Source organism: the organism of the source record quoted next, unplaced genomic scaffold, assembly GCF_019419815.1.
Source record: "Pyrus x bretschneideri cultivar Hongxiangsu unplaced genomic scaffold, Pyrus_bretschneideri_v1 Contig55, whole genome shotgun sequence".
Lineage (NCBI taxonomy): Eukaryota > Viridiplantae > Streptophyta > Magnoliopsida > Rosales > Rosaceae > Pyrus > Pyrus x bretschneideri.
In genome coordinates, this window is record NW_025999793.1 from 1,901,906 (window position 1) to 1,926,642 (window position 24,737).

At 38.5% G+C, this 24,737-nt stretch overlaps 5 protein-coding genes across 9 annotated transcripts; 3 read left to right on the plus strand and 2 right to left on the minus strand.

Annotated features, from left to right (window-relative positions):
* The first annotated feature begins 11,670 nt into the window (after nucleotides 1-11,670).
* On the plus strand, nucleotides 11,671-12,330 carry LOC125470921. The gene has a single exon (XM_048570726.1). It carries the CDS (start codon nucleotides 11,797-11,799, stop codon nucleotides 12,094-12,096), a length of 300 nt encoding a protein of 99 aa, XP_048426683.1. The 5' UTR covers nucleotides 11,671-11,796; the 3' UTR covers nucleotides 12,097-12,330.
* Nucleotides 12,331-14,545: 2,215 nt separating this feature from the next.
* LOC125470974 (dual-specificity RNA methyltransferase RlmN) lies at nucleotides 14,546-17,460 on the plus strand. Of its 2 annotated transcripts, none has more exons than XM_048570817.1 (8): nucleotides 14,546-14,978; nucleotides 15,065-15,175; nucleotides 15,249-15,383; nucleotides 15,494-15,598; nucleotides 15,883-16,052; nucleotides 16,179-16,278; nucleotides 16,400-16,630; nucleotides 17,257-17,390. In XM_048570817.1, exons 1-8 carry the CDS (start codon nucleotides 14,631-14,633, stop codon nucleotides 17,353-17,355), a joined length of 1,299 nt encoding a protein of 432 aa, XP_048426774.1. In that variant the 5' UTR covers nucleotides 14,546-14,630; the 3' UTR covers nucleotides 17,356-17,390. The 2 variants fall into 2 exon arrangements, with proteins under 2 accessions (XP_048426774.1, XP_048426775.1); XM_048570818.1 differs by having other exon boundaries at nucleotides 14,547-14,978; nucleotides 17,328-17,460.
* Nucleotides 15,785-20,167, minus strand: LOC103964461 (putative GDP-L-fucose synthase 2). 4 transcript variants are annotated; one of them, XR_007253314.1, is made up of 4 exons: nucleotides 20,011-20,167; nucleotides 18,889-19,852; nucleotides 16,153-16,298; nucleotides 15,785-16,029 (listed from the first exon to the last, which is right to left on the minus strand). XR_007253314.1 is itself a non-coding variant. In XM_048570819.1 (3 exons), exons 1-2 carry the CDS (start codon nucleotides 20,027-20,029, stop codon nucleotides 18,897-18,899), a joined length of 975 nt encoding a protein of 324 aa, XP_048426776.1. In that variant the 5' UTR covers nucleotides 20,030-20,167; the 3' UTR covers nucleotides 15,785-16,029; nucleotides 18,889-18,896. The 4 variants fall into 4 exon arrangements, 3 of the variants coding, with proteins under 3 accessions (XP_048426776.1, XP_048426777.1, XP_009375669.2); XM_048570819.1 differs by lacking the exon at nucleotides 16,153-16,298; XM_048570820.1 differs by lacking the exons at nucleotides 15,785-16,029; nucleotides 16,153-16,298 and adding an exon at nucleotides 17,086-17,314.
* LOC108868467 (EPIDERMAL PATTERNING FACTOR-like protein 6) lies at nucleotides 17,410-18,174 on the plus strand. Its single transcript, XM_018651699.2, has 2 exons — nucleotides 17,410-17,546; nucleotides 17,636-18,174. The coding sequence occupies exons 1-2, from the start codon at nucleotides 17,421-17,423 to the stop codon at nucleotides 17,858-17,860; spliced, it is 351 nt and encodes a 116-aa protein (XP_018507215.2). The 5' UTR covers nucleotides 17,410-17,420; the 3' UTR covers nucleotides 17,861-18,174.
* A 1,668-nt stretch (nucleotides 20,168-21,835) lies between the features above and the next one.
* LOC125471019 (serine/arginine repetitive matrix protein 1) lies at nucleotides 21,836-24,737 on the minus strand. Its single transcript, XM_048570871.1, has 4 exons — nucleotides 24,464-24,737; nucleotides 23,723-23,993; nucleotides 22,789-22,849; nucleotides 21,836-22,585 (listed from the first exon to the last, which is right to left on the minus strand). Exons 1-4 carry the CDS (start codon nucleotides 24,730-24,732, stop codon nucleotides 21,999-22,001), a joined length of 1,188 nt encoding a protein of 395 aa, XP_048426828.1. The 5' UTR covers nucleotides 24,733-24,737; the 3' UTR covers nucleotides 21,836-21,998.

The window sequence follows — 24,737 nt, forward strand, 5'->3', positions numbered from 1 at the left end:
CAAAGTCACAAATTAAAAAGCTCTAGAATGTACTAAACAAAGCACTTATATATTAATCCATAAGGTTTTTCATACAACATATTACAATCTCTTTCAACACATTTTCATGTTTTGAAAGCACTGTATGACAACTTCATTACTAATACCATCAAATATCTCTCTTTATAAAATAATCATGTTATCTTTAGTCTCCCATCCAATTTTTCAATCAGTCTTTAGAAATTTCATGACAGAAAATGCTCTTTTAACGATGACAATAGCACATAGAAGAGTTAATGCTAATGTCATAAGCAACTAAAAAAGTTGTTTCCAAAAAAGATGAGTGGGGGCATCCGCCCCCTTTGAGCCCAAGTTGGCTCCGTCCATGGCTGGAGCATAGCGCCTAGGCAGATTTAAGTAAATTTATTATATATTGTATAAATAAGTGTCTTTATATTTATATTAGAAAAACATATAATTGTATTGGGATACATAAATTGCAAATAAAATGACATATAGATTATAAAGTATTAGAACATATTGAAAACATGGGGAATAAGCATATAATGAGTGTCATCCAAGTATTCAATGAGTCTCTTACATTTTATTGAAAAAATAAATTACAAAATGAAAGTTACTAGTTTTCTGTTTAAGTGAGATGCGACATAGACGGGTGTCTAGGCAGATTTAGGTGGGTTAGGCGGACGCCTATGGAAGTCTAGGAGCACTTTCTTAATTTTCAAACACCTAAAGACTAATGGAGGCAGAGGCCAAAAGCCTACGCCTAGGTGATGCTAGGCAGAGATTTTTAGAACAATGCCAATTTTTAGAACAGACGCCTAAGGAGGTCTACCGTCATATACTTACTGCACTTGGTGCAAAGTAAAACCCACAATGCCAATTGTAAACCAATTTGTGTTTATATATATATATATATATATATATATATATAAAATAATGAATTAAATGTATTGATGCAAATATATTTTTGAAAATAAGTTTTATTGAAAACTTACTGCAATGCAGATTACAAACAGGTAATGCCTAATGGCAGATGAAACAAGTAAACAAGGTGGAGCTCGCAGGCATCCTGAATAATATATGTATTACAAGTGTTTGGAAATATTCTCTGTTCTTGCGAATACGCAGAGAGTGTTTAAAAAACTATATCCGTCTTCTGAAGATGAGTCCTCCTTATATAGAGTGAGGAGACTGAATGAGGCTTGCCAAATGGATCCGGGAATCCCGCTGTCTGGCTGGAGAACCTCTACTGTGGAGTCACGTTGTTACTTTTACAAAAACTGAATGAATAGTGAAGATGCTTTGATTCTTTTACAAAAGTTAAATGAATAGTGACCTTTTTGTTTTTCACTATTGTGAATAGTGACCTTTTTGTTTTTCACTATTGGAGAATAATGCCTTGTCTTTTACGGAAGAGATGAAAGCAGCTACTGCTGATGATGTTGTTTGGCTGGCACAATCACATGGGCAAATAATGTATGTTAATAATCAAATGGATCCTGGGCATCTTGAAGATCTGCTTGATCTGCCCATTTGGAGGGAAGTTGAGATGAGGCATCAGATGCGTCAGAGTCCGAATCTGAACCTTTTCTTTTTTGTAGCATTGCTGCTTCAGCCATGAGCAGTTGGGCCATATCCAGAAGCTGGGTAGACTTTGCAGATTTTTCTTTCTTCGAGCTAGAGGACTTAGCAGGTTTTCCTTTGAAGGAAAATGACGGACTAATGTCTGATAGGGATTGAATTGGCTCCTGGGTTTTTGGCAACTCAGGAAATTGTTGATGAACTGGCAAAGCTTGTGAGGACGAAGTTGAAACTTTGATTGGCAGTGCCTGAGAAGATACCTGGGGAAATTCCATTTTTACAAGATCAATAATTTTTTGGTGGTTGAATTTATCCCACCATTTTACCCATTGGGATCTGTAAATACAACCAGTGTCTACTTCAAAGTTCCATTTGAGAATCCATGGAATCTTGTACTTGGCCATGAGCAGTGAAAAAATAGTAACTCTGTTGTCGAAACGACTTCTGTCAAAACTGGGCTGGAAATTGTTTGTGAGAACATGACGAATGTCATCTGGAATGATAGAAGAGCTTGGGCCATGAGAGGCCCACTAATCTGGAAACCATGCAGGAAACCGTAATCTGAAATTTTTATCAAAGGTTATGAACCATGAATGACTAAAGTCTTCTGTCTGGTGGAGAAAAATGTTGGTCCATGCTTGGATATAATCATAGTAATTGTAATGATTGTTTGGGATGAGGACATGCTGAGTATGAAGGGGTTTTGTGTGAAAAAGGGGAATTCCCCATTCGAGTTCGGTAAGGAATTTTTCAATATGGAGTGAATGATACAATATTTTGTTTTGATGAGTGGTACTGTAAATTGGCTTAATAGCAATGCTTTCTGTTTCTGAAAGGATAGCCTGGTAATATTTTAGGCTTTTATAGGATTCAGTTGGTAAGAAATGAAAATTTGGTGGAAGGAGTAATCTGGCAATGCGCTCTGGGGGTTGGTTTTTGTCAATGTGAAGAGGGATGCTAAAAAGCTTTTCTGAATTGGGATTTTGGACATATGGAGATGTTTTAGCATAGCTAGGTGTTTTAGGCTGTGAAGGAGCTGGAGAACGAACTGAAGAGTAGGGATCATAAGGGGTGGCTAAGGCCGTTTGGTAGTTTGGTCGGATATTTCCTACTGTTGATCCTAAGGGAGTAAATCTGTTTGTAATGGCGAGGGCCGATGAAGAGTCGGGAATAGACTCTTGTTTTACTGGTGCTGGGGTTTGGGTGAGAGTGGCTGGAAGCCTTCTTTGATTAGGATTGGAACCCATTCTTCCCCTGCAAAAATTTTCTGGTCAGAAAATCTGGTATGCAATTCTGGCTGCCTTTAATGTATTCAATATCAAAATCAAAAATACTTAATATGGCTTGCCAGCGTGCAAAAATTTGTTTTGATGCAATATTTTGAACATCCTTTTGTAAAACATGTTTTGCAGATTTGCAATCAACACGAACTAAAAATTTTTGATTTAATAAATCATCTTGGAATTTGCTAATGCATAATACAATTGATAAAATCTCTTTTTTAATAGTACTATAGTTACTTTGAGCCGGATTCCAAATTCCTGAATGGAAACGAACAATTTATTCAGGAGATTCGGAAGAAGTTTTTTGTTTGAGGATACCTCCATAAACGATATCAGAAGCATCGGTCTCGACTATTTTGAGAGAGCCGGGAGTTGGAATGCCAAGGCAAGGTAAAGTCTTGACATGATTTTTTATCTGTTTGACAATAGAAGTATGATTTTGAGTCCATGATGGAGGATTCTCCTTGAGACGATCAAACAAAGGTTTACATTGTTGACGAAGATGAGGATAAAATTCTGAAACATAATTGAGAGAATCAAGGAATCTCTGAAGCTGGGTTTTATCAATAATTTGATCTGGAAATTTATCAGCAAACTGGATGACTCGATCAATTGGCTGAATGGTAGACTTGTAAATATGGTATCCTAAAAATCTAACTTTGGTCTGAAATAACTTAATCTTAGATGCCGAGACTACTAACCCATTAGACTTAATGATCCTAGCAAATGCATGCAAATGCTTCCAATGCTCATCTATTGATTTTGAGAAAATTAATACATCATCAATATAAACAATCGAAAAATGGCTGTATTGATTAAAAATCTCATTCATGATATTTTGAAATTCACTTGGTGCGTTTTTCAAGCCGAAAGGCATTACATTCCATTCATAGTGTCCGAAAGGAGTCACAAAAGCAGTTTTGTACTTATCAGATTCATGAATTTGAATTTGCCAAAAACCTGATTTCATGTCAAATTTGGAAAAAACAGTTGCTTGAGAAAGTCTTTTTATCAAATCTCTTTTGTTGGGGATTGGATATCGGATTCATTCTAAAACATCATTCAAAGGTTTGTAGTTAATAACTAATCGTGGAACGCCGCGTTCTAATTCTGCATTTTTCTGGACATAAAAAGCAGGGCAAGACCATGGAGATTTGCTTTTACGGATAATTCCTTTTTCTAAAAGTTGATTAATTTCGGTTTTACAAAACTCTAAAACTTCTTGGTTCATTTGAATCGGTCGTGCCTTGGTGGGGATTTTTGATTCAACAAAATCTTTAATATAAGGGAGTTTAACAATATGCTGTTTTTTATGCCAAAAAGCATTTGGAAGATCTGAACAAATTTCTTTGGTAAGCTTATCAGAAAAGTGGCGAATAGAATCTAATAAAGATTTGTTTGTTAACTGTTCTTCAATTCTTTTGTGAAGAATTTCTTCTTGTAAAAAAGTAATTTGTTGGGATTTTGCAGTAATCTGGTTGAGAGTTTTTGAAACACTATCCTTTTGTAGTTGTTTTAACTTTTTAAGATCTGTTTCTATGCAAAATTCAAAAGTAATTTTTTGGCCAAAAACCTTTGTTGAAATACAGTTGTGATGAACTTTAAAAGGATAAATTAATGCAATGAAAGGAAGTCCCAAAATAACTGGATCAGAAATATTTTTAATTAAAACGAATGGAGTTTTAAAACAAACATTTTGTTAACAAACATGGGCTTTGGGGATCTCATATTTTAAATTGCATTCAAGAAGGGTTAATACCTACAATATATATATATATATATATATATATATATATATATAGTGTCAATTCAAGCACGTGATTATAGTGTCAATTGCCCAATTCGAAATCTTAGTTTCCGGAGCTTAGGGATCAAATTGTCTGGGCCTTTGATTGGTGTGTAAAAAAAATCAGAGCCGTTGTTTTTGTATGGTGGCCTAGCAAAATGAGTTAATGAAGACTGTTGTATTGAATTTGTGCGGCCCAGATGAATTGATCCTTAGGCTCTGGACACTAAGGTGCGGAAGGGATCCAATTCCACCCAATCCCTCGTACCAGTCAAGGAAATAGTATTTCTTATATCATTTCCCACTTGTTTGAATACCTTTTTAAGCAAACACTGTTTCATTTAAATTACAAAATGTACGTTTTTCTAATATATTCTAAAAATATGACATTTTAATTCTGTTGTTCATCAATCTTACAACGTAAAATAATAATATCACCCGACAATATTATCCAAAAAAAAAAAAAAAAAGGGTCTCCCCTTGATGGTTATCACCTAACAGTGTTATATGTCCGGAGAGGATCTAATTCCACCCAATCCCTCATACCAGTCAAGGAAATAATATTTCTTATATCATTTCTGTTGAAAATACTAGTGGGTAATGAATGCCCACAGTATTGAATACCTGCCACAACATTGAAAACGTTGCCAAAGGGTTGAAAACCTTGGCAAAATATTGATACGTGGAGATCATTTGTCAAAGATGTGTGCTTGGAGTTGCTCTATAAATAGAGCACTCCGTATGCTTCGAAGAGAGAGCAGAAAAAGAAAGAGAGGAAGAGGAGAAAAGTGAATACATAGAGTTATTTTTGTACTCCTATTATTCCAAATTATAATGAAAGCATCACTGCTGCCCGATGACGTACTCCAGTCAAACTGACTGTAGAGGAACCTCGTAAATTTTGTGTCTTGTTTTATTTATTCCACTGTACACACATAGTCAATTTTACAACACGTTATCAGCACGAAAAGCTCTCATGTTAGTGGAAAGCACAACGCCATAAATCTGATGAAGCACTATCCACCTCTCACCTCCGTCATCTAAAATCTCACAGAATAAAAGGTATGTCCATTTTTCGTCTCTCCCACTGCGCCAGAAGCGCCCCACCGAATTCCGGTGAGAATTGAAATTTACGACCTGAAGTCGTCACGAGATGAGAAAACTCGTACTTGACAACTGGTTTCCAGAGATCCAGAAGAATCTCATCAGACTTGGAAACCCAGATCACGTTGTTTTCAACGAATCTTGAGAACTCCCATGAATACTTGGTTGTTTGAGATGGTGATGGCAAGAATGAATCCACACAGGCCTCCCTCTCTTGTGCCTCTGTCAACCCCACTGTCATCTATGTCTTTGTAAGGAAGTTCTTGCTTAACGATGACATGTTCCCTGGGTCATGCAAGAACAACGCCAGTCTCTTGTAGCCTTTTGGATTGAATTGAATTTGGGCAACCTCCATAACTACCCAGTTGGCCCTGCGTTTTGAGACTGGCAGAGACAGAGAAAGAAGAAAAAAAAGGGATGTTGATTGCAACATAAGAAAAAATTATATATATATATATATATATATATATATATATATAAAGGATTTGAATGGTGCAGAATGGTGCATGACACCATTTAGTCAAAATCATTTAAATGGTTTCTGTTGGTGCATGGCACCATGCTACAGAAATAAGAAAAGTAAAGTTTGAATAAGTACTGACAAAAGAAAGAAAAATAATAAATAAAAGGAGATATGATACTTCTTGTTATTTATGTGAATTTGTGTTGGTTTAAAACCCTTTCACAAGTTCTATTTACTTTAAAGTAATTATTTATCATGGACGGTTTTACCGCCTACTGCTTTAAGTTTTGATTTATGTGAATGGTGCTGAATTAAAGCCCTTGTCACAAGCTTTGTTTACTTAAATGCAATTTATTCATTATGGCTGGAATTACCGCATATTGCTTTAATTTATTTATTGTACTTCTTTTTGTTACGATGAGTACATACTGGACCCGAAGTTCCTTGATCAGATCAAAACCTGCAGTTTCTTGATCCTCATCATATAAAAATGATTGGACCTGAAGTTCTATCAAACAAAAAGATCGGGCATAAAGTCCCTTGATCCTCAAGATTAGGACATAAAGTTCCTTGATAAGTATCTTAAGTTTGAAGTGCCACAGTGCCTCAACTTAATTGCAATAAAAGCCATAAGAGTCTCGGTCTGTAAGACTATTAAATAAGGACCAGAAGTTCCTTATGTCCATACTCAAAAATGGTTTAGCAGAAGCATTTATTAAGCGGATGAAATAGATTACCCGCGCTCTGCTCACGAAAATAAAATTGCCCGTTTTTACATGGGTACATGTCATTTTACATGATGCATTATTGATTTGGTTGAGACCTGTTGACAACCATCAATACTTCTCAGTACAACTCGTGTTTGGGAACCAGCCAAACATTATATATTTACGAGTTTTTGGTTGTGTTATCTATATGCCTATTGCACTGCCACAACATACTGAAATGAAGCATCATTGCGGATTAGGCATTGATGTTAAACATCATCTATCATTCAATATTTAAAACCCTTGATTGGGGATACATTTACCGCGTGGTTTGCGGACTGTCATTTTGATAAGACAAGTTTTCCTGCCGTTAGGGGGAGAAAATAACTTTGTTTCAGAAGAACGATGAGCAAATATCATTCCAGAAGAATGATGAGAAAAAACCGTTCCAGAAGAACGAAGAGAATTTGTCGTATTTTGATTCATGAAGCAATCAATATACAAAACAAAGTGAGAATAATTGAATGATGCAACGATATGCAAATCAAATGCCAGATGCATTTAATGATGCAACGAAAGTGATAAAATCACATATGCTTGCTGCAAATGTGCCTACAAGAATTAATGTCCCTATTGGACAAAATAATATGGCAGCAAATGATTTACCTGTTACACGCCTGAAGCGTGGCAGATCCTCAGACTCAAAAGGTTCAATCCTTCGAAAGAAGAAGAATATGGCACTACTGAACTATTGCATAACTGTCACATGCCAGACGCATAACAGTTGTTGCAAGGATACTTGTCCCGAAAAGGTCACTCCGTGGACATGGGAATATTGATGTCTCATGCATGAAGCATGACAGACGTATAAGTTCCAATGACTTAACTCCCGAAGTGGAGATTAAAATCCAAGCTCTATAACGCTCAAGAGGAGGTTATGATCCGTATTCTCTAAACTATAACTATCCTGGAAGAGATAGTGTAATGCCCTTGAAGAGGCAATGGATATCCCAAAAGAAATGAAAAGCTTTTATGCATGCGCATGTACATGAGAATATGGGATCACAGATTGATGATAACCAATGGTAATTTTGGTTTTTACAAGTAGCTACTAAATTCATCAATGAGCTGTGGTGATATTGAGTCCCGTTCTTTTTCCATCAACGAAATTATGGACCAAAATGGAAATAGGCAATTCCATTACAATTTTGTAAGAACGTGGAAAAATAGACTTATATACTTGGATACAATACAAATAGCCAAAAGATGTTGAACCTAGAAGGTTACATATGGGCATTTGTAATACTGTGAAATACACTCACATAATATGACACAAGGTTGTAAAGGAGTTCATATGAATGGAGAATTATATACAAAGGGTTATGAGTCGCCCACATCATATCTCCATGAGTAAATCCCTCAAATATACATGGAAGCGAATTGCTCTGTATAAATTCTAAAGGAAAATGTGTCATGAAGTGTAGAAAATCCCTGAAGGATTTAAATTGCTTGAAGTAAGCCCCGGAAAGGTAAAGCATAAAATATGTACTCAATACCAATGGATGGTATAAATTGCCTTAGTGAGTATTTTCATTATGGTATTGTTGCAACATACTAAAATCTCTTGTAAGAGTTGATGATATTAAATTGGGACTCCTGAAGAGTCAAGAAAGATTATAAAGTGTTGAGAGAAATATTGTCTCGAACTGCAGAATCGAACAATATGCCAACACGAATCTTATCCATGATGTTTATGACATTAAAGAATCATATGGATTGAAGATTATGAGTTGAATACTCAAATGATTTAGACACTAAGAATAATCATTTATCTTCGCAAGAGTAAAGATAAATTGATATTTGGTCCAGAAGTACCACATCTTAGTGAAATATATGCTTTATTGTATTTAACACAATACACTGAATGAAATAAAGCTTATATATTAATATCTCCGAGAAATTACATACACATGAGTTAAAACAAACAAACAGAAGGGAACCTTCACAAAGGTTACTCATGTGAAGCCTCAGTACTCGGAAGTACCCCAGAAGGGGAAGACACCAGAAGTTGATTATTTGGAGTCTCAACACCTGGTGGAACTCCAGACAGCTATGACAATGGATGTCTTTGGAATAAAGACTCGAACCCCCGATTGTCATTTTGAGTCCGACCTTCGGATTCTAGTAGCTGGTCGAGCTTTCTTTTCATGCTCGTAGAGTAATTATTTGAAAGCATGTGTAAAACTCTATTCTCATGCTTGAGCCCTCTAATCTCTTGTTTAAGACTTGCAACCTCAGCCATTAATGATTCAACTTGGTGAGTTCGAGCAAGTAGACGCTGGCCCATATTGGATACAGAGCCCGCACATTGAACACTGAGAGCCAATGAGTCTTGAACGGCCGCCTCATCAGACCGGTTTGAAAGGATTCTATTGTCCTTTGGAGTGAGAAGATTCCTGGCTACCACTGTAGCAGTTATGTTATTCTGCATCACAGAGTCCCCAACCGTAAGAGGACCATTAGAAGTTGAGAAGGACGGGCGCCATATGTTATCCTGACGCTGCTCGTCTGTATCAATCCTGAGACTCAAATCTAAACAAATGTTAGATGGGCAAGCCATTTCCAGAAATGATGAAGGAAGTTAGATAAAATCTCAGAAGTGCAAGAAAGGGAAATTTCTGCAGGCAACAACTTTCTGAGTGTTTCTCAACAAAATTGATCTCTCTATAATAGAAGGGGCAACAGGACCACTTATTCAAAAATCGAAGAGACACCGATTTTCGAATTTCAAAAGCTGGATTTCCCTGCATGACGTCTGTCAACATCTCTCAGACGCAATCTCAGCTCTTGGATATCACGTGCAACTTTGTCAAAGATTTCTGATAAAGTTGAAAACGCGTGAATCTTACTGTTCTAATTACACCACAGTTGCTGACAAGAGTAAAGGCACAGCTTTACTACCTGCTATTGGAAAATCAATATATATGTCAACCTCTGTCCTCCATGGCAAGGCAGAACTGAAAAATATCTAACTATTCCTCATCTCCGAGAATGCATCTTTCACAAAGTATGTCGAAATACTTAGTTTTCTTCCTCTCTGAGAATACCTCTACAAACAAGTCACACCAGAGCAAGAGTATCTCATATCATCAGGGACGAGAGCAAGAGTATCTCATATCATGCAATCTCCCTGTCCTTTCCTTTGTCCTTGTTCTTACCTGCCAAGACAAGGATAAAGAAAGCAATATGTCGGAACCTCCACTCAAACTTGCGCTGCCACCAAGAAGTGATGGTCCATTCAAATACAAGGTTTGCATTCCACTCTTGTATCAGATGACAAATACTACAAGAGAAGATGCCAAACCTGCATAAGGAAAATACCACTTCTGCAAGGGGAGCAACTAAGGCAAGTGAAAATGATACATTGAAGCATGTGGAGACAAGCACAACAAACACATTTCAGTTCATCCCCGACAAAGTCTAAGATCATTTGTCACATGAAGCTCCTCATGATCCAATTTCATTCAAGATCAAGCCTAGACGGCCTTTGAAGAAATCACAAGTCCGATTCAAGATCAAGTGTCCACCACCCTTGAATCAAATTCAGCTCCAGATAAAATAAGTAAATTCAGACCTTTGGAGGAAGTCTAGCAGAAAGGCCCTCCAACCCAGTTCAAGAACAAGTCTGTGGAAAGTTAACAACAAGTGAAACACCTCATTCGGCAACTATCACTGCTAAAAGACTAAAGCAGCAGGATCAATGATCAGCTTAAATAATTTGAAATCAGGGGGAGATACTCATCAAGGGGGAGCATCCAAAATAGATCAAGATCTTAACGAGGCAACTCATGTTGATATGTGGGCATCCAAGGGGGAGTGTTGAAAATACTAGTGGGTAATGAATGCCCACAGTATTGAATACCTGCCACAACATTGAAAACGTTGCCAAAGGGTTGAAAACCTTGGCAAAATATTGATACGTGGAGATCATTTGTCAAAGATGTGTGCTTGGAGTTGCTCTATAAATAGAGCACTCCGTATGCTTCGAAGAGAGAGCAGAAAAAGAAAGAGAGGAAGAGGAGAAAAGTGAATACATAGAGTTATTTTTGTACTCCTATTATTCCAAATTATAATGAAAGCATCACTGCTGCCCGAGGACGTACTCCAGTCAAACTGACTGTAGAGGAACCTCGTAAATTTTGTGTCTTGTTTTATTTATTCCACTGTACACACATAGTCAATTTTACAACAATTTCCCACTTGTTTGAATAATTTTTAAGCAAACACTGTTTCATTTAAATTACAAAATGTATGTTTTTCTAATATATTCTAAAACTATGACATTTTAATTATGTTGTTCATCCATCTTACAACATAAAATAATAATATTATCTGGCAGTATTATCCATTAAAAAAAAAAAAAAAAGGTCTCCCCTTGATGGTTATCACCTAAAAGTGTTATGTTATCCACTAAAAAAAAAAAGTCACCGGTTGATGGTCAAACCATATATTTTCTTTAGCCTTGAATTCAATCCATAGTGATATCCTACGCGCATAGCCGCCTTACCTTACTGATTGGATTTATGTGTGAAGAAAACTCAAAGCCATCGCAATCCCACCAAATGTTCCACGACACGCCTTTATTCATTGCAAAGTCAACCATGCAAACCCCCCATTCAAGAACCCTACCCGCCTCGCGTGCACCCCCCAATTGTCTGTGTATATAAGTCTCTGCTTCGTGACGGCCTTGTATCACAATACATATCTAAAGAACAAAGTGCTTCTTCAAGAACAAAGTGCTTTCAATAATCTGCAACAAGACAAGGAGCTAAAAGCAAAAGCAAGAGATCGTCTAGCAAGTTAAGGCAAAAAATGGAAGGTTTGATTCCATTTCTTATTCATGCAATCAAGAAGCAAAGTCCTCAGCACAGGATGATCAGATCGTTTTCTGCTTCTGAGAGCAACTCCAACCGTAGCTACCATCCTCTGCTGACCGGCCAGGATTCAGTGGAGGGCTCGTCTCACCGCAGGACAAGGTCGGAGTTCCAGCCTCCCACCTTCATTAAGGAAGAAGCGGGTGTTTCCGCTGCTGCTCCTTCGGTGTTCATTGGATCGAAGATGGGTTCCTATCCTTACCAAGGCTCTAATGTAGGCATGACTAGAAGGAAGTGATAGATATGTTCATCCCAAATATTTCATTGATTTTTTTGTCTTTTGGGGGTGGGTTGTGTTTTAAAGCAGGAACAAAGTGTTCAAAGGTGGAGCTTCTATCAGACTAGCAATTCATTTACATGTAAAAGTTCAATATGTTAATAAAAATAACATATATATAATTGTATGTAGATAATATTGTCGAAACTGAAATTTGAAAGTAATTAAGCAGTGTTCAGTGTAAGTTAATTCTGATTTGGATCGCCTCTTTTGTGACTAACAACTTGTACAGTTATGGAAGAGTCGTGATTTAATAATAACGATTAAAAACTATGTTCACCATAAGGATTTTGGGTTCCCTTTGTTGACTTTGTATTTTTAGCTAGAATTCCTAATTGATATCAATTCCGTGTAATCTCCTATAATCTCATGTAATTAGTTTTCTTCCTATTACATTAGGGTTGTACACCCTGTATAAATACCTCTCATTGAGAATAATAAAATTATTATTCAAAGCACCCTCTTTTTGGTATCAGAGCTAATCCCTGGCCGGAAGTATGCCGACGAGGACATCGGAACTTCGAAATTAATACCTAAATCCTTAAATCACGACTCTTCCATAACTGTACAACCCGGCCTAGCTTTGGTAAAGCTCTTAGAATCTGATTTTGACAAACTCTGCTAGTCCAAAAATGTGAGTTTGGTCACTAGTTAATACCTTACAATATGGTATTAATGGTGTAATAACAGGATATTAACGATGTAATAACAGTGTATTAACAGTGCAATAGTAAGGTATTAAGTTTTTTTATAAAGTTTTAGTGGAATTGGTTTTTTTAGTTATAATATGTGAAGGATTTTTGGTGAATGTCCCTTCTCTAAATCCTTATTTAAAATACAAGCCATATTACTATTTAAGTTACATTAGGGGAAGAAGGAGAGTTTAAACCTGGATACAACGAAGTTGAAGAGGAAGACCTAATAAGAGAAGTTCTTGAGTAAGAAAACGGGATTGAGGTTGATGTGAAAGAGAGAATAAGAGGATTAATATGACGAATTAGGGTGAGTGTCATGATGATGTTTTTTTCTTGAGATTTTATCACAAATGGTTCCTAAAATTGATCCTCACCATCAATATGGTCTCTGAAATTGAAAATCAATCAATGTACCCCCTGAAAATAGGTGTCGCAAATCAATGTGGTTTTTCTGTCACAATTCTATTAAAAATTTCATTAAGTACTGATGTGGCATATAAATGGGTCCCATAAGTCTTTTTTTTTTTTCCTCACAAATGGTCCTTGAAATTGGCACGCGACATCAAAATGGTTTTTGAAATTGACCTACAACATCAAAATGGTTTCTAAAATTGAAAATCAATCAATGTAGTCTCGCAAGTAAGTGTCCCAAATCAATGTAGTCATTCCGTCACAATTCTGTCAGATATTCTGTTATGTGTTAATATGACACACAAATGGATCAAACAAGTCTAATTAAATTTAAAAAAATTACAAATAGTTTTAGTAATTTAATGATTAATAAAAAGTTGTGAACCCAATAACCCAATCCTTCAATCACTTCCGATCCAGTCCACATTACCTCATTATCTATCTATTCTTTGAAAAAAAAAATTCTCAATATAGCCATCATTACACACTTTGACACATTTCATCGAATTCAACCTGGATCGAGATCACCTTTGATGACGACTTGGCTGATTGGTAACGACTTCTGGGACATTACCGTTAACATTTAAGCAATCAACATCCTGACAACCTTAATCTTGTAGAGCTTGTTCGGCGTTTCTCTGGTGGTCTGATGACTTAAAGAACGACGAGGTCTGCCTTGAGATAATGAGGTTATAACCAAGGTGCGTCTATTATTGTTTGAAAACTATCTCCAAACCTCCTCTTAGGCCTTGGTTAAGCATTGTGCCTTTGAGAATTTATGAAAGGGATATCTCTTCGGAATAAGTCTTACTATAAGAAAAAAAATTCTATTGTGCAAAAAGGTATTTAGATAACTTTTCAATTAATTCTATTGTTGCGGATCATATTGATTTGCGACACCTATTGTCAAATACTACATTCATCAATTTTTCATTTTAGTAACCATCTTGATGGTGTGGGTCAATTTTAGGGATCATCTTGATGGTGTGAGTCAATTTCAGGGATCATTTGTGATAAAACCCCGTAAATCTTGTGGGACCGATTTATGTGACACATCAGCATTTAACGGAGTTTTGAACAATTGTGACGGAAGAACCACATTGATTTGCTATAACTATTTTCAAATACTACATTGATTAATTTTTAATTTTAAGAACCATCTTAATGGTGAAGGTAAATTTCAAACACTATTTATAATCAAAATCCTTTTTTCTTTGTGCCGTATGAAATGAGTCATTCGATTTCCGGACCTTAGAATTTCTCCTGGAAGTACAGGTAAATCTTTTTTTATTTTCTGATTGGGCCATAAACTTTCACACAAGGGGCAACCTGACGTCGTTTTAATTTTTTTTTTTTCAGACGCTCTTCCACGGTTTCCTTCCCCGACGGATGATTTCCCAACAGAGCCATAAGCCACACTCCGATTCCGTTGCCGCAACACCCAAACCAGCATTCAAAACTATGCAAAGCGCGCGAAATACGACGGCGTTTCGATCAATCTTCGACGCCGGAGAGCTGAAATCGGAATTGGAAAATTCCGGGGTCAAGCCCAGCTTGATCCCCTACATATGGAAGCGGGTGATCCAAAACCCCGATGCCCAATTCGACCAAATTCCATCTTTGCCCTCGGCAGCGTACCCTCTCCTGACCTCCAAATTCAAAACCCTAACCTCCTCCGTCCACAAGGTCATGGAGTCCTCAGACCAACTCACCACCAAGCTCCTCATAAAACTCCAGGTTTGCCCAATTTCTTACGCTCCACACAAACTGTTTGATAAAGTGCCGCTGTGAAAAAAATTCTCACATTATTTTATTTTTGTTAGAATGGGGCTCTTGTGGAGGCTGTGATTATGCGATATGACAGCCGCTTGGGAAAGTATGACGGCAAGCCCCGCCTTGGTGGTCCTAGGTCCACCTTGTGTGTATCATCTCAGGTATCAAAGTTTTGAAATTTTTTGTTTTCGTGTCGAAATTTCTGGTACTGAATGTTTATGTTGATGTGTATAGGTTGGTTGCAAAATGGGTTGTACTTTCTGTGCTACCGGGAGTATGGGGTTTAAGAGCAATCTGACATCGGGGGAGATTGTGGAGCAATTGGTTCATGCTTCTCGCATTTCGCCTATACGCAATATTGTGTTCATGGTAATTGTTTTTTCTTTACTTCATTTGTGATTGTTATTGAATGATATAGATATGGAGGAAATATGGGAACCGTTGAATGTTGAACTCTTTGATTTTGTGTATTCTGTCAGGGAATGGGAGAACCGTTGAATAACTATGGTTCCTTAGTGGAAGCGATTCATGTCATGACTGGATCACCATTTCACTTGTCGCCAAAGAAAATTACTGTGTCGACGGTAGGCGTCGAAAACTACCATTTTGTCTAAGATCTTTTATCTGCCAAAACATTCAGATATGGTGGATCTTATTAACTTTCTCATGCTATTCTATTTGATTATATAATCGAAGTTTAGTAGTTTTTAGATTTGGTGGATCTTTGTGAATTGGGTAGTACGTAATACTCTTTTGCTTCTTTCGTTGAGTGGGGGTCAATCATAGTTGCATTAGTAATGATGTAGTTCGCAATTGCTACAAGCATTTGGCTTACTGGTCTATCAGTTGTTCATCTAATCTTCTGTAGGTCGGCATTATTCATGCTATCAAAAAGCTTCATAGTGATCTTCCAGGTCTGAACTTAGCAGTTTCACTTCATGCTCCAGTCCAAGAAATTCGTTGTCAGATAATGCCTGCGGCTCGGGCTTTTCCTTTAGTAAAGCTTATGGATACACTGCAAGAATATCAAAAGAGCACGTAAAGTTTTGTTACACCTCATGCGTTTAGTAAATTCTTTAGCCTTCATTTCTTTACAATGAAACTCATTCAGTTGTTTTACACTCCTAGAGAATCTCACTATTGCCCTTCAATCTGATTCTTTAGTCAGCAGAAAATCTTCATTGAGTACATAATGCTTGATGGAGTGAATGATGAAGAGCAACATGCACACCAACTCGGAAAATTGCTAGAGACATTTCAAGTGGTGAGTTCTAATCTATGAACCTGCAGCATATGAGGAACTTCAGTCTCTTTTGTGTGTCTGCGTATCATATATATATATATCTCCAAAATAATCTTTGCATTTGCTGTTTGCGGTCCTACAGGTCATTAATTTAATACCTTTTAATCCAATTGGTATTCTGAGTAAATTCACAACCAGTAATGAAAACAAAGTAACGAACTTCCAGAAAATTCTACGAGGCACATACGGCGTTCGAACAACAGTTCGCAAGGAAATGGGTCGAGATATAAGTGGAGCATGTGGTCAGTTGGTGGTGAACTTACCGAACAAGAGGTCAACTGAGAACACTCTAACTGATATAGAAGATATTCAGGTCAGATAGATCTCTTCTTGCTTCCGTAGGTGTTAATGCCCGAAAGTCCGTTAATGCCGGTCCAAGTAGCCAAACGGTCTGCAGACCATAATTAATTTTTCTGTAATTTTGATACACCTAAAACTGTTTATTATCCGTTTTCTTTTTCCCCTTCAAGCTCCCCAAAAGTGTGAGTTTTGGGTTCTTGTAAGTATTGGCATTAACTTGAGAATACAAAATTAGGTCTCATGTTACTACATTCCGTTATTTGGTCAGAAAAATCGTGAACGATTTTCTGACCAACGTGACGAAATGGGTTTAACTTGAGACACGAAATGAAAGAACGAAGGTAGCAAAGTTACACAGTTGCAAGTTAAGGGTAAAATTAGATTTGGATCAAGCTCAAGGGGCACATGAACTAAAGGAAAATTATCACATCCAATATTTCTTCACATGCACACTCATCTTAATTTTTGGCCCTTTGATTAAACAAGAGCACGTAACGTGCATAAATCATTTTCCAAACAAAAACAAAAAGCCTTTTATTTCTGCTAACATCTTGATGGTGTCATACACACGTGACCACCCTTGCAAGATGATCATATTCTCCCTTAACTAACACGTGAGGAGCACCTTGACTACTTCAGAATCTTACCCTAATTTTCAACCACTGCAACAACATTGGTCGCATACTCTCACCTGCACCTTCATGTACCAGACCATTTCAGAATTTTCAATTTAATTGAACAAAGGGGAAGAAAACAGCTTTTATACCAAGCCAAACAGAGCATTGCCTCAAACAGAAGGAAAAATGCAAGCAGCAGCAAATCCTAGAAAACTTCTGTTTGCCCTCTTGCTCACCGTGCTCATTTCTTCTCGACTGGTTCAGTCCAGCAACTTAGCTACCTCTCCATCACCGTCTCCATCACCTTCGCCGGTGAGTACTTCATCCGACACTCTTTTCTAATTAAATTATGAACTCTAATTTTCTGTTTTTATCATCTCGTTTTCTGAATTCTGTGTTAGGCTGTCGGGATGCCAACACCGAATGACCACGGGGTGTCTAAAGGGAAAGGGATTGTTAAAAAGGAAACGAGAGGGTCGTATCCGGCTACTTGTCATTCAAAATGTAACGAGTGCGAGCCTTGCATGCCCGTTCAAGTATCTATCCGAGCAATGGTATTGGAAGAGAACGAGTACCGTCCACAGGTGTGGAGATGTGCCTGTGGTGACAGTATATTTTCCCCTTAAGCTGGCTAGAATTAACTCTACTGCTGCATGTAAATTAGGGCTAGCTATAAGAGGTCTTCTCTAGATTAGTACAAGTTAATGTTTACGCACACCTAATTATGTGCAGAACAATTCTTAAACATGACAGGCAATGCCACGTTTTTCTTGCAGCGTGAGGAACGTGTCGCATGTAAGAACTTTTCACTATGAATGCATGTATAAATAGCATATAAAATAGGTTTATTTGTGCAATTCAAAATGTACGCTATGCCACCATGGTTCTCCAGTTATTTGTGTACTGGGACTGAGAATTAAATACCCCAAGAGTTACTGAATGTGTTGAAAGCTCAAGTGAGCGAGCGAGAGCCTAGATCAAAGGTTACAAATCAGGCATGCCTGAGTTGGAGGCTAACTGACTACGTTGTCCACTTCTTTTCATCTCTTAAACCTACAATGGAGCTTAGTTTCTGCTGTGGGTGTCCGTGTTAATCGAACACCTCATTTGGTCCTTGACCCTTGAATTTTCAATCATCACACAAAGAACTTCACTTTGTGTGATATGACTTACAAAAGTTGACAGCATATGACCAATTTTTGAAGGGCATTTCGGTTAAAGAAGTGGACACCTTGAGGTTTTGAGGTTACCCTACTCAAGTCTCTCAAACGGGAACTAAATCATTGCAAACGTAGGGGCACAGATAGGAAGCTTCGGAAGATAAGGAAAGAGGGAGGGTAGAGAACCAAATCGATGCAAAGAAGAAGATCAAACCGCTTAACTAAAAAGATAATGAAGTCTACTGCTACTTTGGGAATCTTACTAACAAGAAGATTTTATTGAACATATATATTCAATTATCTAAAATGGTTTAATCTGTAAAAACAAATAGCTCACTTGGTTCTAGTAACAACTAATGCACAGATAACTTATTCGACATAATCGATACAGAATCAACATCCAAGGTAGGCCGGGCTCCTCATTTTACATGTAACTAAGAACAATAACAATTTAAGGACGATAACAAAAACGAAAACCAATGCAATGGAATCACCTGCATTATCACTGCTTGACATTCTCCAAGTACCAGCTATAAGTATCAACAAGCCCGTCTTTCAGCGAGATCTTCGGTGTCCATCCCAAGCCTGCGAGCTTCGAGCTATCCATGAGCTTCCTCGGAGTTCCATCCGGCTTAGTAGAGTCCCAGACAAGCCGTCCCTCGAACCCAACAACCTCCTTGACAAGTTCAGCCAACTCCTTGATAGTCACTTCCTTGCCACTCCCCACATTGACATGCTCCAACCCACTGTAACTCTCCATCATGAACACCACCCCATCCGCCAAATCATCGACATGCAAAAACTCCCTCAAGGGGCTTCCGGTCCCCCACACCACCACCTCCTCTGCACGCTTCACCTTTGCCTCATGAAACCGCCTCATCAGTGCCGGCAAAACGTGCGAATTTTCGGGGTGAAAGTTATCATGCGGCCCGTACAAATTGGTGGGCATCCCAGAAATTGCATCCCAATTGTACTGAATCCGATACGCCTGGCACATCTTGATCCCGGCGATCTTGGCAATGGCGTACCACTCGTTCGTGGGCTCGAGCGGGCCCGTCAGCAATGCGTTCTCCGGGATGGGCTGAGGAGCGAATTTGGGGTAAATGCAGGAGGAGCCGAGGAACAAGAGCTTCTTGACTCCGAATCGGTAGGCGGCATCGATGACGTTGGTCTGGATCTGGAGATTGACGGCGATGAAATCCGCCGGGTAGGTGTTGTTGGCGTGAATGCCGCCGACTTTAGCGGCAGCGAGGATCACGAATCGGGGTTTCTCGGCGGCGAAGAAGGACTCGACGTCGGCTTGGCGGGTGAGGTCGAGCTCGGCGTGGGTGCGGAGGACAAGGTTGGTGAAGCCTAGGGCTTGGAGCTTGCGGACGATGGCGGAGCCGACGAGGCCGCGGTGGCCGGCTACGAAGATCCTGGCCGATTTGTCGGAGAGGAAGGAAGGCGAAGTGGCATCTGTAGAGAGAGGGAGAAAGATTACAATTGAGAGTATGGGGATCTGAAAGATTTAATTGTGTCATGTTTGTTTGCTTGCTGAGAAAGTTGTATGAGGTTAGATTTTCTCAGATACCAAACAGATTGGAGAGAGGGAGAGAGGGAGAGAGAGAGAGTACCGTTATTGGCGCCACTCATGTTGTATTTGCTTCAGCAGTGCAGGAAAATCTGGGAAGAGACTAGTAAACGGGTGAGCACTGGGATTGCTTTGTCCTTGCGAAAATGGGCAAACCAACCCAACTTAAGTCCTTTCACGCAGAATGGATTGTGCGGTTTCCGCGAGTTGATTTAATTGATTTCTTTTTTATTTTTAGGTGCAGTGTTATTAGTTAGGATAGATAATATCGTTTGTTAAATAAAAATGAAAATTATTATAACTCTGAGTTAGTTTCAATTGAGTTAAATAATACTTCAACCTAACCTAACTCACTTATTAAACAAATGATCAAGTTTTAACTCATAAATAAATTGTTAATGTTTATAAACCAACCCAATCCAATTCATATCGAGTGGGTTGGTTTGATAGACCCACTAAAAATGCCACCCCTAACAAATCTAGTCATGGATCCATAACCATCACTGAATCAAGCTAGATCTGCAACAGTCATGGGCCTTGGAGGGTGCCTCCAACTCGAATTTAATATAAGGAAGGCGGCTCAGCCACTACAACATTTAGGGAGGGAGGGGGCACGGTCACCGTGAAAATAATTGGTAGAAGGCGATTTCGACCCACCACAATCACAAGCCTGACTCAAACCCATCAATCTATCCCAAAGAGGGCGCATATAAATGGGTTTGAGAATGGCATTCCATTAGAGCATGGAAGGTTGCTCACAAAATAATGGTTGGATAGATGGGGAAGATGTAGGTGCGGGTAAATGGTGAAGAGAATGAGTAGAGGGACAAGGAAGGAAGGAGGGTTGTAGCCGACTCCAAACCATTGCAAGGGGCAAACTTAGAAAATAAGTCATGATGTGATTTGTGGTTAATCTCATAGTAAATGATGCTAGTACTCCTCTCGCATGTAGAACTCATTATTTGACAAACCACATAAATAGTTCACGAGAGAGGAGACACCAGCATCAATTACTATGTGATGAATCGCATCAGGTATTATTTAGGCTGTCAACATTAGCCCTTTTGGTGGATCGTGATGGTCACTTTAAGTGCAACCCTTTATTGGAGGACGATTGTGGAGCAATTGGTTTATATGACATGTTCTCATGCAATGTTGCTTTCTGTTTTCGTCAAAGCATGCAATTTTTCATGCATCAATTATATTTATTTAATTAGATGCAAAATAGAAATCATACATTACAAATTTTTTTTTTTTTTTTTAATGAGAAGCAACTAAATATTGTTTACCATAACGATAGGCACCTCCCACACAGGTCGGATTTTATGGGCCATCTCCCCTGGGTGGCGGTTTTTGTTGACGGCACGGTTGTAAATTTTTATGACAATACACGGATACAAAATACGTTAACATAGCTGAACTACTGAGTTAATGGACTGCAACCCACGAAAACAACTTACATGGCGTCTTATGTCAATCAAACGAGAACATATGGACAAAAACTTAGTTTATTTCATTGGCAAGTGACGCATTTGACTTTGTTTATATAAACGTGCGTAGTATGGTACTAACACTAAAAACCCTAGCTACGTCGGCCGGTGCCGATAGTTTGATTGACAAGACAATGGCCAATGAGGATGAACATCGCATTCGGACCACCAAAAGCAAAAGGATCAACAGGATGGAAGCAAGTGTATCAACAGAAGGAAACCTCAAATGGCAAACTCATCGCCATCAGTTATGCAAATGTTTAGGCAGCTGACATTCTCTCGGCAGGAAGCAATTTCAACCTGCTGCGGCCAAAAGGCAGAGAGATCCCGCTAGATCTACACACATGTTCGTGGTAAAATAAAACTACTCGTATGATGGGAATGTTTTAAAAAGTTTTCGATACTTATATCAGCAATCAGGTTTACAAAAAAGCAAGCGAATATCTTAATTACGTTAAACATGCAAAAGAGACGCTTAAAGACACAATAGACAGTGTTCTGCAGAAAAAATACCTATTGCCATCAGCATGCAGATCCGATCCTACGAAGCCAAAAGTGCTTCCACCTTTGCAATTTGATCCTCTTCATTTTTCGGCGTTGGACTCCTATTAGCCTCGTTATACAAATCATGCGTCCATTTCTCAGCACGACCCATACTAGAATTATACCCTTGTCTCCCACTGAATCTATCTCTTCCTCTGTTGTTCCGGGCAGCACCACCAGTGTACCTCTCTCTCGAAGGAAAGACACCCGGTGGTGCATCTCTTCGGTAAGACCCCCTCTCTCCTGCAAATTGCTTCTCAGATCTATCCGTGTGGCGTGGGTTGTGCCCTCTTTCCTCCTTTTTTCTGCTTCCTTCCATGGAAGGGTCAGGATGGCTTGACTTTGCAGTCTCTGCTGCTGTCTTGTCAGCATTATCAGACTCGACAGGAATCTTCTTCTCCCTGAATGCAGGTCTTTTCCTTGCTGATGGTGGATCAGCCTCCATTTCAAAGAACCCATCATGGCGCCAGTTCCTGTTTTCACCCCCCTTAGCTTTCTCATTTCTTGACCGTGAATCATTAGTTGTTGTCTTGCTCACTGTCCTATCATCATGCCTATCCTTTGGATCCCTCCACGATCCACGCTCTAAAGCAGAACAGGAAAAGTAAATTACATTGTACCCACAGTAAATGGTATTCAAGTATTACATGCCATATAGATTATGTGAAAAAATGACAGGCACGCAAAAGGCTTTTATCCTTTGCTTTTTTAGTGAGATGTTTAATTTATAGTGCATAAAAAGAACAGTGATTAATAATCAAATGATGAATTATGACAAGGAACCTCACCAGCAGTTGAACCACGACCAGAGCTTCGAACAACTTTCCCAGCATTACCACGCTCATCGTGCTGCTACAAGACAATAGACATGCACAGGCAAGCCTAATATTGTTATATACAAGGACCACTTGAAGGAATGCGGCAGATCAAGAATCCCGCTACATCAGCCCAGTAAAAAGGTTTGCATACACTGAATAGCAAAAACATAAGTAAACTCAACAGAGTAGGTTCTTAGCTGAGCAATTTCAAATCAAAGTGGAAATAAGACTTAAGCATGTTTGAACTCATTCCAATGCACAATAATAAGAATAGGAGAAAGTGTTTCATTTCAAACTTTAATCACTTGCATGTACGGATGCATAACAATTAGCTTCGACTTTAAATCCAATACTGTATTTCGTCATAACAAGGGAACAAAACATGATTAAATCACCACATTTTCTTGTGCACTGCTGTCTATTTATCTAATAAGAAATATCTTGCTTTTGATGTAGAAGTTAACCCTTAATACCATACCATAAATTCAAGAGTAATTACTATGTACTGCTACAACCTGCTGACGTGTAAAACCATCGACAAATGGAAGTGAACAATGTACAAGTCTGCTAATATTGTTCTATACTGACGAACAATATGCATTGAACAATGGAAGTTTGTGGATGAGACCATATGGCAGTTCCTACAGAATACACACTATGTAATACACATTAACTACAGAAGACATGCAGTGTCATAGGCTCAGAGGTTAGACACAGCCCAGAAAATCATTAACACCAATTGCACGTTAGTAACTAAATTATCACCAGGCTAAAATATATTCGGCAGTGGTATTTTACAAGAAAATCCACATTATCACTAAGCTAAATTGAGTGCAAGAGATTAGTTCATCATCATGTATGAAATGAATAACAAGTTGATGATATTCATAAATCTATACACTACCTGAAAATAAGATTGAGACCGGGGTATTTCAGATGGATTAGTGGAGTGCTTGGTTCCTTCATGATGTCCACTGGGGTTCTTATCGGATTCTTTTCTGGAATCCCCATTTTCCACCTTTGAGTCGGGTGCTAATGTAGATTCAAGTGGCAATGTATCTTGCAGCCTCGGGCGGTGCTTCTGATCCTGGTCACTCTGCTTCGCACTTTCTAAATTACCTTTGCTGGCGATTCTGTCTTTTTCATCTTTCTCACCCCTCCGGGACCTCTTGGGACTGAGGCAACCAGTGACAATCATTAACTGTAGGATTCTACTTAAAAACAAACTATTTCTATAAGATTATAACCATGTTGCAAACATATACTGGAGACGATTAACTTCAAAATTACCTTTCAAAACGTAAATTAAGCTACTTAGGCAATGACATTCGACATAAAGATAGAATCTTTCAATCAAATGCTCACAAAAATGAAACATTAGTCCTAAATTAACATTTTTTTTTAACAAAGCACACAATCTACCTGCTTGAATTAACATTTTGTTTCAATTAAATATTAAATACCACGAGAAATCGCTATGTTCTACATTACTCTCATATGTATTGATATACAGATCAATCAATTTTGTTATTACCATCAAATTTCATACGAATTCAGAACTCACGAAAATGCTACATCTATTGCGACAGTAGCTCAATCTGAACGCATTAAATCGTTAAACCCAATTAAGCCCCCAATTTAATACCTGGGTTCTCTGTCAAACCTGGAACGGTGTCGTCTGGAGTCGGAATCCCGACTGTCTCGTCGCGACATAGAGCCGGTACTGCCACCAGTCGAGAGAGAGGGGGGGAGGGGAGGGCACTCTGGGTCACTGGAACCGTGGGGCAGATTGGTAGCTAGGGTTTTTCCGTTTCTGTTTGTGGGGTATGTGTTGTGTATTGTTCGAGAGAGATGTGATTTTGACCGCACGATCAAAATGTTAAGCGGGTCAGGCAAGGATTTGATAACGATCATTCCTG